General features: G+C 43.5%; 1 protein-coding gene across 4 annotated transcripts in view; it reads left to right on the forward strand.

Annotated features, from left to right (window-relative positions):
* The window catches only part of LOC106608201 (synaptotagmin-14), a 32,836-nt gene that overhangs the window by 6,185 nt on the left and 12,330 nt on the right, over positions 1 to 14,321 (forward strand). For 2 of the 4 annotated variants that reach the window (XM_045721078.2, XM_014206006.3), the window contains exons 3-7: positions 10,505 to 10,651; positions 10,957 to 12,037; positions 12,795 to 12,947; positions 13,090 to 13,343; positions 13,851 to 14,021. In XM_045721078.2, the coding sequence (XP_045577034.1) occupies positions 11,095 to 12,037; positions 12,795 to 12,947; positions 13,090 to 13,343; positions 13,851 to 14,021 (1,521 nt within the window). In that variant the 5' untranslated portion in view covers positions 10,505 to 10,651; positions 10,957 to 11,094. The remainder of the gene's footprint in view (positions 1 to 10,504; positions 10,652 to 10,956; positions 12,038 to 12,794; positions 12,948 to 13,089; positions 13,344 to 13,850; positions 14,022 to 14,321) is intronic. The other 2 variants (XM_014206005.3, XM_014206007.3) reach the window with 2 other exon arrangements.

Raw genomic sequence — 14,321 nt, forward strand, 5'->3', positions numbered from 1 at the left:
GTATTCAAGGTTAAAAAGGCTTCTAAAGTTTGTAATTTCCACTTTAAAATGTCGGCCTTGATTGTTTGTAATGAAAAATGTATCAACTCCTACAAAAAAATGTACGTTCATTATAATCCACGTAATAATTCACATTTCCTGTTGCTACAGGATTATTTTCCTGCTGCAGCGAACTGTCTCAAATTAAGATCCTACATATGTAGAGGAATACTCAATAGTTATAGTTACAAACTTCTTGAAGATTCTACTGTATATCTGGTTGTGAATTATTTATGGGTGGCATATCAAGTTTTAAAGCTCTTCTCTAGAGAAAGCAGCAGTATTCATGATTTATTTACCACAGAGGTTTTGTTTTCGTATGTGGGGGTCCATGTGTAACCAACGTTTCCACTACGAGCACTCTACATTTCCTGTAGTAACCTCAAACACACTTACAATGGCACCCTGATAGTGGGTCCTGAAAAAGGGTATCAATACATTGTTGCCATTGCTACCATGCTCAGCTAGCCTGAATGCAAACAATGAATTATGCAAAGAGGAAATATTAGAATACATTTTTTTTTTCTTTCTAAATAGTAATTTTATTGTCCTATCAAAGAATCTCAGGTAATCACACGACTCCTTGAATTAGAGTTGTGTGGACAAACCCGGTACACATTTGTCAGAGTTACTCGGCTGTCAACATATATACTTCGTTAGTTGGATGTCAAATGTTCATGTTCTTTCACTTTAAATACTGATTTTGCGAACTGCGTTTTAAAATATATTGTGGCTGTTACCTGGATACCAGATGCAGCCCTGAGGCTCTGGACTTCAGTTGACATACTGTACAGCAGAGCACACTTTGGTGTTTTCTTTCTCTGATTCTCGGTTCATAGATTGCCCCACGCAACCCTATACACTCACCTCCACCACCCGCTTACACACGCACGCACGCACGCACGCACGCACGCACGCACGCACGCACGCACACACACACACACACACACACACACACACACACACACACACACACACACACACACACACACACACACACACACACAATCCACTCTGCAGCTGTGGAAAGTCATCATACAAGCCCATCCAATCTGTCCTATGACTGATAAAATGAGTCAGTCGACAGTATCCATGAATTCACTCACCACCAGCCTCCATGACCAGCAGCCTCCTTGACCCCCAGCCTCCATGACCAGCAGCCTCCTTGACCCCCAGCCTCCATGACCACCAGCCTCCATGACCAGCAGCCTCCTTGACCCCCAGCCTCCATGACCCCAGCCTCCATGACCAGCAGCCTCCATGACCCCCAGCCTCCATGACCCCAGCCTCCATGACCCCCAGCCTCCATGACCCCAGCCTCCATGACCAGCAGCCTCCATGACCCCCAGCCTCCATGACCAGCAGCCTCCTTGACCAGCAGCCTCCTTGACCCCCAGCCTCCATGACCACCAGCCTCCATGACCAGCAGCCTCCTTGACCCCCAGCCTCCATGACCAGCAGCATCCATGACCACCAGCCTCCATGACCAGCAGCCTCCTTGACCCCCAGCCTCCTTGACCCCCAGCCTCCATGACCATCAGCCTCCATGACCAGCAGCCTCCATGACCAGCAGCCTCCTTGACCTCCAGCCTCCTTGACCCCCAGCCTCCATGACCAGCAGCCTCCATGACCAGGAGCCTCCATGACCCCCAGCCTCCATGACCCCCAGCCTCCATGACCAGCAGCCTCCATGACCACCATCCTCCATGACCAGCAGCCTCCTTGACCCCCAGCCTCCTTGACCCCCAGCCTCCATGACCAGCAGCCTCCATGACCAGCAGCCTCCATGACCCCCAGCCTCCATGACCCCCAGCCTCCATGACCAGCAGCCTCCATGACCAGCAGCCTCCATGACCAGCAGCCTCCATGACCCCCAGCCTCCATGACCAGCAGCCTCCATGACCCCCAGCCTCCATGACCCCCAGCCTCCATGACCAGCAGCCTCCATGACCCCCAGCCTCCATGACCAGCAGCCTCCATGACCAGCAGCCTCCATGACCAGCAGCCTCCATGACCCCCAGCCTCCATGACCCCCAGCCTCCATGACCAGCAGCCTCCTTGACCCCCAGCCTCCTTGACCCCCAGCCTCCATGACCAGCAGACTCCATGACCCCCAGCCTCCATGACCCCCAGCCTCCTTGACCCCCAGCCTCCATGACCAGCAGCCTCCATGACCATAGTCTCCATTGTTTTATTACAGTACTCCTTAGTGAGTGCAGAGTGGGACAACGTAGGGCTCAGGGCACATATTCAAAGGATCACGTCCCCCCTGCCCATATAATCACCTTCATTAAGATCTAAAAAGGCAAAATTGCTCCTCTATCAGCACTTGGACTTTGTGAACACGGGCTCAGGTCAGGTTAGCATGGGGTGGCTAACGCTCAGCTAGCATCTGTCAATGAGAGAGGCATCCTGTTACTGCAGGTGTTTGAATTATTTAGGGGCAGTTGACATGTGCACAGCAGTACACCACCACACTCCGGTTAGGGACAGGGAGAGGGACATACTGTACAGTACAGTTATGCCTAGCTTTTGGACTTCAGAGACACTTCAGGACCTAACTTGACTCAATTACCAGAATTGTCGCCAGTGAGAGAGGATAGGTACTGTAACTGTGTTAGGTGTTGTTGAGAATCAAGGAATTTTTGTACCAAACTCAAAAGATCACCACATGGTCTCCAAGTGTTGTAACAGCTTTTGGTTACGTTGGACTCAATATTAGGATCATAACCAATTTTTTATGTTTTTGGACTTTTTAGCTTTTTCTTTGTGTAGGACTCAATAATTGTCTTGGATAACCAGATTACCACTAAGAGGAACAACGCTGCTGTTTTGACAGAATGGAAAACTTCGCTGTAGGCTAGACGGTAGGGGCTTCAGACACATACTCAATGTAAACAAAAGAAAAGCTGCTAGAATGGAGGTGAGCTGTGCCCGTGGGTTATTGTTCTCTTATCTCTCCCTCTCTTTCACTCTTTTCGCTGAGCTTTGACTATCAGTCTATTCGTTTGGGAGAGGAGGACACAGGAGAAGGCACTATTTCTTGTCAGTTGTCAGGCTTCAGTGGTGTCTGCCTGTTGCCATGGTGAGAAGAAGAGATAGTCCACGAGAAGTAGTTCCTTCTAAATTCAGTCAGGGCAAGAGGTTGGATGAATGGTGGGCCTTTTCTCTGGAGATGTAGTGTGAACGAGAGCTGTAATGACTTGACTCCTCAAGCAATAGAAGTTTTCATATTGATGATCGTCCGTCCACAATATTCTACCAATGACGCTTCATAGTTCCTGAATCATTCTCAGTGTTTCTGAATAGTTCTCAGTGTTTCTGAATTGTTCTCAGTGTTCCTGAATTGTTCTCAGTGTTCCTGAATTGTTCTCAGTGTTCCTGAATTGTTCTCAGTGTTTCTGAATTATTCTCAGTGTTCCTGAATTGTTCTCAGTGTTCCTGAATTATTCTCAGTGTTCCTGAATTATTCTCAGTGTTCCTGAATTATTCTCAGTGTTTCTGAATTATTCTCAGTGTTTCTGAATTGTTCTCAGTGTTCCTGAATTGTTCTCAGTGTTCCTGAATTGTTCTCAGTGTTCCTGAATTGTTCTCAGTGTTTCTGAATTATTCTCAGTGTTCCTGAATTGTTCTCAGTGTTCCTGAATTATTCTCAGTGTTCCTGAATTGTTCTCAGTGTTTCTGAATTATTCTCAGTGTTCCTGAATTGTTCTCAGTGTTCCTGAATTATTCTCAGTGTTTCTGAATTATTCTCAGTGTTTCTGAATTGTTCTCAGTGTTCCTGAATTATTCTCAGTGTTCCTGAATTATTCTCAGTGTTCCTGAATTATTCTCAGTGTTCCTGAATTATTCTCAGTGTTTCTGAATTGTTCTTGTTCTCAGTGTTTCTGAATTCTTCTTGTTCTCAGTGTTTCTGAATTGTTCTCAGTGTTTCTGAATTGTTCTCAGTGTTTCTGAATTGTTCTCAGTGTTTCTGAATTGTTCTCACTGTTTCTGAATTGTTCTCAGTGTTTCTGAATTGTTCTTGTTCTCAGTGTTTCTGAATTGTTCTTGTTCTCAGTGTTTCTGAATTGTTCTCAGTGTTTCTGAATTGTTCTCAGTGGCAGTGTATGTGCACATCAGATTAAAATTCAGCCTCTCATGTAGACTTTTAAAGTGTGTTCTGAACTTTTCTTTCCTCTGGTAGTTCTGTTCTATTTTTGTAATTCAACAGCCACTCATGCACCAGTGTCTATTCAATGGCCTGTACACTGAGTGTACAAAACAAAAGGAACATCTGCTCTTTCCATGACATAGACTTATTGATGTCACCGGTTAAATCCACTTCCATCAGTGTAGATGAAGGTGAGGAGACAGGTTAAAGGACTTTTAAGCCTTGAGACAATTGTGTATGTGTGCAATTCAGAAGGGTGAATGGGCACAACAAAATATTTAAGTTCCTTTGAACGGGGTATGGTAGTAGGTGTCAGGTGCACCGGTTTGAGTGTGTCAAGAACTGCAACGCTACTGGATTTTTCAGGCTCAACAGTTTTCCATGTGTATCAAGAATGGTCCACTACCCAAAGGACATCCAGCCAACTTTACACAACTGTGGGAAGCAATGGAGTCAACATGGGCCAGCATCCCTGTGGAAAGCTTTCGAGACCTTGCAGAGACAAATTGACAAATTGAGACTGTTCTAAGGGCAAAAGGGGCTGCAACTCAATATTAGGAAAGTGTTCTTAATTTTTTGAACTGGTAAAGCTAACTGTACTGTAATGATGAAGCTAACTGTACTGTACTGGTGAAGCTAACTGTACTGTACTGTAATGATGAAGCTAACTGTACTGTACTGGTGAAGCTAACTGTACTGAACTATACTGGTGAAGCTTACTGTACTGTTCTGTAATGATGAAGCTAACTGTACTGTACTGTAATGATAAAGCTAACTGTACTCTACTGTACTGGTAAAGCTAACTGTACTGTAATGATGAAGCTAACTGTACTGTACTGGTGAAGCTAACTGTACTGTACTGTAATGATGAAGCTAACTGTACTGTACTGGTGAAGCTACCTGTACTGTACTGTATTGGTGAAGCTAACTGTACTGTACTATACTGGTGAAGCTAACAGTACTGTAATGATGAACCTAACTGTACTGTACTGGTAAAGCTAACTGTACTGTACTGTAATGATGAAGCTAACTGTACCGTACTGTAATGGTGAAGCTAACTGTACTGGTAAAGCTAACTGTACTGTACTGTAATGGTGAAGCTAACTGTACTGTACTATACTGGTGAAGCTAACTGTACTGTACTGTAATGATGAAGCTAACTGTAATGGTGAAGCTAACTGTACTGTACTGGTAAAGCTAACTGTCCTGTACTGGTAAAGCTAGCTGTAGTGTACTGTAATGGTGAAGCTAACTGTACTGTACTGGTAAAGCTAACTGTACTGTACTGTAATGATGAAGCTAACTGTACTGTACTGTAATGGTGAAGCTAACTGTACTGTACTGTAATGGTGAAGCTAACTGTACTGTACTGTACTGTACTGGTGAAGCTAACTGTACTGTACTATACTGGTGAAGCTAACTATACTGTTCTGTAATGATGAAGCTAACTGTACTGTAATGAGGAAGCTAAATCTACTCTAATGGTGATGCTAACTGTACTGTACTGGTAAAGCTTACTGTACTGTAATGATAAAGCTAACTGTACTGTACTGTAATGATAAAGCTAACTGAACTGTAATGGTGAAGCTAACTGTACTGTACTATACTGGTGAAGCTAACTGTACTGTACTGTAATGATAAAGCTAACTGAACTGTAATGGTGAAGCTAACTGTACTGTACTATACTGGTGAAGCTAACTGTACTGTTCTGTAATGATGAAGCTAACTGTACTGTAATGATGAAGCTAAATCTACTGTAATGGTGATGCTAACTGTACTGTAATGATGAAGCTAAATCTACTGTAATGGTGATGCTAACTGTACTGTACAGGTAAAGCTTACTGTACTGTAATGATAAAGCTAACTGTACTGTACTGTAATGATAAAGCTAACTGAACTGTAATGGTGAAGCTAACTGTACTGCACTGGTGAAGCAAACTGTACTGTACTGGTAAAGCTAACTGTACTGTACTGTAATGGTAAAGCTAACTGTACTGTACTGGTAAAGCTAACTGTACTGTACTGTACTGATAAAGCTAACTGTACTGTACTGTACTGTACTGATAAATCTAACTGTACTGTACTGTAATGATGAAGCTAACTGTACTGTACTGCAATGATAAAGCTAACTGTACTGTACTATAATGATAAAGCTAACTGTACTGTAATGATAAAGCTAACTGTGCTGTACTGTAATGGTGAAGCTAACTGTACTGTACTGTAATGATAAAGCTAACTGTACTGTACTATAATGATAAAGCTAACTGTACTGTACTGTAATAATGAAGCTAACTGTACTGTACTGCAATGATAAAGCTAACTATACTGTACTATAATGATAAAGCTAACTGTACTGTAATGATAAAGCTAACTGTACTGTACTGTAATGGTGAAGCCAACTGTACTGTACTATAATGATAAAGCTAACTGTACTGTACTATAATGATAAAGCTAACTGTACTGTACTGTAATAATGAAGCTAACTGTACTGTACTGCAATGATAAAGCTAACTGTACTGTACTATAATGATAAAGCTAACTGTACTGTACTGTAATGATAAAGCTAACTGTACTGTACTGTAATGATAAAGCTAACTGTACTGTACTATAATGATAAAGCTAACTGTACTGTACTGTAATGATAAAGCTAACTGTACTGTACTGTAATGATAAAGCTAACTGTACTGTACTTTACTGTGATGGTGATACTAACTGTGCTGTACTGATGAAGCCAATTGTACTGTAATGGTGAAGCTATAACTGTAATGGGGAACCTAAGTGTACTGTACTTTACTGTACTGGTGAAACTAACGGTACTGTACTGGTAAAGCTAACTGTACTGTACTGTAATGATGAAGCTAACTGTACTGTACTGTAATTGTGAAGCTAACTGTACTGTACTTTACTGTACTGGTGAAACTAACTGTACTGTACTGGTGAAGCTAACTGTACTGTAATGATAAAGCTAACTGTACTGTACTGTAGTGGTGAAGCTAACTGTACTGTACTGTAATGATAAAGCTAACTGTACTGTACTTTACTGTGATGGTGATACTAACTGTACTGTACTGGTGAAGCTAAATCTACTGTACTGGTAAAGCTAACTGTACTGTAATGATGAACCTAACTGTACTGTACTGTAATGATAAAGCTAACTGAACTGTAATGGTGAAGCTAACTGTACTGTACTATACTGGTGAAGCTAACTGTACTGTACTGTAAAGATAAAGCTAACTGAACTGTAATGGTGAAGCTAACTGTACTGTACTATACTGGTGAAGCTAACTGTACTGTTCTGTAATGATGAAGCTAACTGTACTGTAATGATGAAGCTAAATCTACTGTAATGGTGATGCTAACTGTACTGTACTGGTAAAGCTTACTGTACTGTAATGATAAAGCTAACTGTACTGTACTGTAATGATAAAGCTAACTGAACTGTAATGGTGAAGCTAACTGTACTGCACTGGTGAAGCAAACTGTACTGTACTGGTAAAGCTAACTGTACTGTACTGTAATGGTAAAGCTAACTGTACTGTACTGGTAAAGCTAACTGTACTGTACTGTACTGATAAAGCTAACTGTACTGTACTGTACTGTACTGATAAATCTAACTGTACTGTACTGTAATGATGAAGCTAACTGTACTGTACTGCAATGATAAAGCTAACTGTACTGTACTATAATGATAAAGCTAACTGTACTGTAATGATAAAGCTAACTGTGCTGTACTGTAATGGTGAAGCTAACTGTACTGTACTGTAATGATAAAGCTAACTGTACTGTACTATAATGATAAAGCTAACTGTACGTACTGTAATAATGAAGCTAACTGTACTGTACTGCAATGATAAAGCTAACTATACTGTACTATAATGATAAAGCTAACTGTACTGCAATGATAAAGCTAACTGTACTGTACTGTAATGGTGAAGCCAACTGTACTGTACTATAATGATAAAGCTAACTGTACTGTACTATAATGATAAAGCTAACTGTACTGTACTGTAATAATGAAGCTAACTGTACTGTACTGCAATGATAAAGCTAACTGTACTGTACTATAATGATAAAGCTAACTGTACTGTACTGTAATGATAAAGCTAACTGTACTGTACTTTACTGTGATGGTGATACTAACTGTGCTGTACTGATGAAGCCAATTGTACTGTAATGGTGAAGCTATAACTGTAATGGGGAATGTAAGTGTACTGTACTTTACTGTCCTGGTGAAACTAACGGTACTGTACTGGTAAAGCTAACTGTACTGTACTGTAATGATGAAGCTAACTGTACTGTACTGTAATTGTGAAGCTAACTGTACTGTACTTTACTGTACTGGTGAAACTAACTGTACTGTACTGGTGAAGCTAACTGTACTGTACTGTACTGTAATGATAAAGCTAACTGTACTGTACTTTACTGTGATGGTGATACTAACTGTACTGTACTGGTGAAGCTAAATCTACTGTACTGGTAAAGCTAACTGTACTGTACTGTAATGATGAACCTAACTGTAATGTACTGTAATGATAAAGCTAACTGTACTGTACTTTACTGTAATGGTGAAGCTAACTGTAATGTACTATAATGTTTTAACCATGACAGCAGGGTTAACATCCCTACTCTTACGATAAGTGCCATGGGATTTTTAATGACCACAGAGAGTCAGGACACCCGTTGAACATCGCATTCTAAAGACGGCACCCTATGTACTGGGAAATGCCCCCTTCATTGTCCTGGTGCATTGGGATATCCTTAGACCAGAGGGAAGAGTGCCCCTACTGGCCCTCCAGCAGCACTTCCAGCAGCACCTAGTCTCCCATCCAGGGACTGGAATGGTGAAGTTAACTGGTCTATACTGTAATTATGAAGCTATCGGGTTTCTACTGTACTATACTGGTGAAGCTATCAGGTTCCTACTGTACTATACTGGTGAAGCTATCGGTTTCTACTGTACTATACTGGTGAAGCTATCAGGTACCTACTGGACTATACTGGTGAAGCTATCAGGTACCTACTGTACTATACTGGTGAAACTATTGGGTACCTACTGTACTATACTGGTGAAGCTATCGGGTTTCTACTGTACTATACTGGTGAAGCTATCAGGTACCTACTGTACTATACTGGTGAAGCTATCAGGTACCTATTGTACTATACTGGTGAAGCTATCAGGTTTCTACTGTACTATACTGGTGAAGCTATCAGGTACCTATTGTACTATACTGGTGAAGCTATCAGGTTCCTACTGTACTATACTAGTGAAGCTATCAGGTTCCTACTGTACTATACTGGTGAAGCTATCAGGTTCCTACTGTACTATACTGGTGAAGCTATCAGGTTCCTACTGTACTATACTGGTGAAGCTATCAGGTACCTACTGTACTATACTGGTGAAGCTATCAGGGTCCTACTGTACTATACTGGTGAAGCTATCAGGTTCCTACTGTACTATACTGGTGAAGCTATCAGGTTCCTACTGTACTATACTGGTGAAGCTATCAGGTTCCTACTGTACTATACTGGTGAAGCTATCAGGTTCCTACTGTACTATACTGGTGAAGCTATCAGGTACCTATTGTACTATACTGGTGAAGCTATCAGGTTCCTACTGTACTATACTGGTGAAGCTATCAGGTACCTATTGTACTATACTGGTGAAGCCATCAGGTTCCTACTGTACTATACTGGTGAAGCCATCAGGTTCCTACTGTACTATACTGGTGAAGCCATCAGGTTCCTACTGTACTATACTGGTGAAGCCATCAGGTTCCTACTGTACTATACTGGTGAAGCCATCAGGTTCCTACTGTACTATACTGGTGAAGCCATCAGGTTCCTACTGTACTATACTGGTGAAGCCATCAGGTTCCTACTGTACTATACTGGTGAAGCCATCAGGTTCCTACTGTACTATACTGGTGAAGCCATCAGGTTCCTACTGTACTATACTGGTGAAGCCATCAGGTTCCTACTGTACTATACTGGTGAAGCCATCAGGTTCCTACTGTACTATACTGGTGAAGCCATCAGGTTCCTACTGTACTATACTGGTGAAGCCATCAGGTTCCTACTGTACTATACTGGTGAAGCCATCAGGTTCCTACTGTACTATACTGGTGAAGCCATCAGGTTCCTACTGTACTATACTGGTGAAGCCATCAGGTTCCTACTGTACTATACTGGTGAAGCCATCAGGTTTCTCTACTCGGCATACTCACACGGTCTCCTTCCTTGGTCTCTGTTTTTGTCTTCTTCTTTGTCTCTATATATGTTTGTCTTTTATTCTCTCTCTCTCTCTCTCCTCAGTGTCTCCAGAGCTGCTAGGAGTCCTATCCTCCATTGCGGCCTTCGTGGCCGTGATGGCTCTCTTTTTTCTTTACGTCAGCAACAAGCTGTCAGTGGAGAGCGCCAGCGAGCTGCCACGCCTCGACGACTATAGGCCCAACCAGCAAGGTAAACACATCAAGTTGTACAACACTCAAAGTCTGTAAGCAGTTTGTTTATTGTTCTATGGTCCTTGGCTAGTTTCCTGGACACAGATAAAGCCTAGTTCTGGAATGAAAAGCTAATTTATTGATTCAGGTTTAGGCTTAATGTAGTTTCTGGGGATTGTCCCAAAATGATACAAATAAATCCATATCTGATTGTCTGACAAACAATCACTGTTACGATACATGCTTGTGGATGAGGTCATGCATAGACATTATCCACAAATTGCCCTCCTCATACATGTATAAAGTGTAAGTCATGGATTTCAGAGAGTAATACCTGGCCCACACACTTTAATGAACCAAATGTCCCAGCCAGAGCCTGTGATGAGGTGATAAGATAATCTAGAACCCACCAGACAGTGTGGAGAAGGACAGCTACCACAGCCGCCAGCAAGTCCACCCAACATGGCTTTCTTCAAGAGCTTTGGGCAGAACCTACCATCTGTAAACATCTCCTCCATCTTGGATTCAGTCAGCAGCAGAGTGGACGACCTAGCCAGCGCCGTCAGTGATGCCACCTATAGCGTCAGTGACCAGCTGACCGAGCTCAGCGACCAGGTCATCAAGAAGGTGCAGACGGAGGAGGAGGAGGCGGCTGCAGAAGCGGCAGAGGGGGGCCAGGACAGCAAGGAAGGAAAAGCCCAGGAAGGGATAGCAGACTCATTCAGGAGCAAAATCAAGAGGCAGGCTTCTGAGGCCTGCTCAAGCTTGGCAGACTACAGCTCCAACCTCAGCCAATCCAATGATTCGAAGAATAACCAATCGAGTGACGTGACAGCAGAGGACTATGTTCCAGCCCAATTGGAATGGGTGTGGAAAGATGGAGGCTGGCGAGTGGTAAAACCAGGGGAGAGTTCTGCAGAGGACAAGGAAAAGGAGGAGAAAAGGAAGGAGGAGGAGAAGATGAAGAAAGAGGAGAAGGAGAAGAGAAAGGCAGAGAAAGACAAGAAGAAGGAGGAGAGGCTGAAACAGGAGGAAGAGAAGAAAAATAGCCATCAAGAGACCATTGAGGAAGAGCCTGAAGATAAAGAAACCAGCTCATTGCCGAAAGAGAACCACACTGCTAGTCAGAACAAAGAGGGACAGAAAGAGGACAAATCCAATGGGGTCCACCAGAGTGACGACCATAGTGATCCACCACAATCTCTTTGCCTTGAGGAAGGGTCGAGAGCATCCCAAAAGAAAAACAAGGGGAAAGCTGAAGAGGAAGAGAATGAGATGAGTCCTGAGGGAGATGGAGAGACTGAACCCGCTATGTCTCCTGCTTCTGAGAAAAATAAGGGAAAGAGTGACAAGAAGAAAGAGAAAGGGAAGAAAGAGAGCAAGAAGACGAATACAGAGGATAAAGGTGAGAGGGTGTGCTGCTTCCAACCTGCTCTCTTCTACCACATTCCCCCTCTTCTTCACCTCTACTCTTCATGGCTGTGGCCTGTGACCTGTGACCTAACTGAAATCTAACTGTTACTCAGTGTTCAGGGTTCTAAACAAATGAAGTTTTTAACAGTCATGGATGGATCAAAATACATCTGTCTGTGGCTGTCATGTTCACTTGTTTTAGTTGTCACGGTTTTACCTATTTCTCTCAATGATTGTTGTAGATGTGACATCATGGATGCAGGGAGAGAGTTTACCAGTTAGAAATATGATAATTCTCTTCTATGATGTTCGGCTAAGATCAACTGTAGTGTACGATTTGATCAGTTAGATATCTAATACGTCCTCTGGAGATCATTAAATAGGTAGAACAGGGAGATGGAATAGGGGCTTGAAACGTTAAAACAAAGAAGACTGTGTGACACATCCTCTATGATCAGGGCCCATATCCACATAGCGTCTCAGAATGGCAGTGCTGGTCTATGATCCCCACCCTGTCCATATAATCTGATTCATTGTGATATCAAAGGCAAACTGATCCTAGATCAGCACTCCTACTCTTGTGAATACGGGCTCTGAGAGTGGAGTTGTGTCTTATGTTGGGCTGATTGTGATGAGGTACTATGATCTTGTGTGTATGTGTATGTGTGTGTGTGTGTGTGTGTGTGTGTGTGTGTGTGTGTGTGTGTGTGTGTGTGTGTGTGTGTGTGTATCGGTTTGCACCTATCCAGAGCAGAGCTGCCCAGAGCGTGGCTCTGAGGAGGACAGTGAAGAGGACAGAGCAGGGGGACACTCTGAACCCTCAGCCCAGCACAGAGCCTCAGTCTGGGACAACCGACACAAACACACCAGCGACCACAGCAGTGAGGCATCCGCCGGACAAGGTGAGAAACTCACAGATGTGACAACATACACAGAAAGACACACACACGCAGGCAGACAGGCATGTCTGATTGGCAGAACACACATAAATCTTTGACACATTTCCCAAGAGACCTATCAAACATCCAAAACTGTCTTACACAGCCAACAGCATCCAGCGGATGAGACGAGGCTCTCCCCTCAACGAGCTCCAGCCACCCCCGTATCAGGACGAGAATAGTCCGGTCCGGGTGTCTCGCTCCCGTTCTGGGGCGGGGGGTCTGGGGGAGTCGTCTCCAGACGGTAATGGTACACAGCGCTCCAGTGAGGCCAGCGCTGACCCGGACACTGAGAGTTACCTCAACAAGGGCTACGATGAGGATGTACCTAGTGACAGCACTGCCGTCCTGGGACCAGAGGTGAGCTAAGACATAGACGCTCGTATGCCAGATGGGGAACTGTTAGCATGTCCCATAGGGAATTGTGTCACGCTAACCGGACACGCTCAGTTGCATACCGGATATCTAGCAAATGCAAACAACATAATCCTATTGGCTAGCACTCTGTTTGGCTATGATAGGCCTACCATCAGTCTCTTACCCCTCACTCACCCAGTGCCATGTCCTGCTTTATGATCCCCCTTGCTGTGTGATGTCACAGATGAAGACTGACTCTGACAGATTCATTCAAATCCATCTTATCATCCTCTCTCTCTCTCTCTCTCTTTTACCCCCTCTCCCCCACAGGATAGTTCACCCTTCCGTCTCCCCTTCACCCAGTGTTGTGTCCTGCTCTAAGGGCCTATATCTAACCTCACTCTGTGATGTCACAGATGAGGACTGAATCCAACAGATTCATGAATTTCAATGCATCTTTTCCTCCCCTCTATCGTCTTCCTCTCTTTCTCTTTATTTCACCCCCCCAAGGATGGTTCAACCTCCCATCTTCACGTGGGCTATGAGCCCGAGCCGCTGGCCAAGTATGGCACGCTGGACGTGGCCTTCGAGTACGACTCGGGCGAGCAACGCCTTGCCGTCACTGTCACCGCAGCAACCGACATCCCCGCACTCAAACAGACAGGGAACATTGCGTGGCAGGTGGGGGATAAACAAACTAACACTTTACTGTTGTACTTGTACGTCTTGCACTCACCCTTCAATGTATTTCCTTACTAGCACTGATTTTGTGCAGATGGTGGTTATTTTGAAGAAGGTTTGACTTGCAGTGATTGTTTTATGTGGTAGTACCTACCTTAGTACCTACCTTAGTTGAATGTACTGAGTCACCCTGGATAAGAGCTTCAGCTTCAGTTAAAATGATTTTGAAATGATACAAAAAAGAGGCCTAATATATTATAACCCTCATTATAATACATTGTGAAGGCTCGTTCATGCATA

The sequence above is a fragment of the Salmo salar genome, chromosome 06, assembly GCF_965601325.2.
Source record: "Salmo salar chromosome 06, fSalSal1, whole genome shotgun sequence".
NCBI classification, from domain to species: Eukaryota; Metazoa; Chordata; class Actinopteri; order Salmoniformes; family Salmonidae; genus Salmo; species Salmo salar.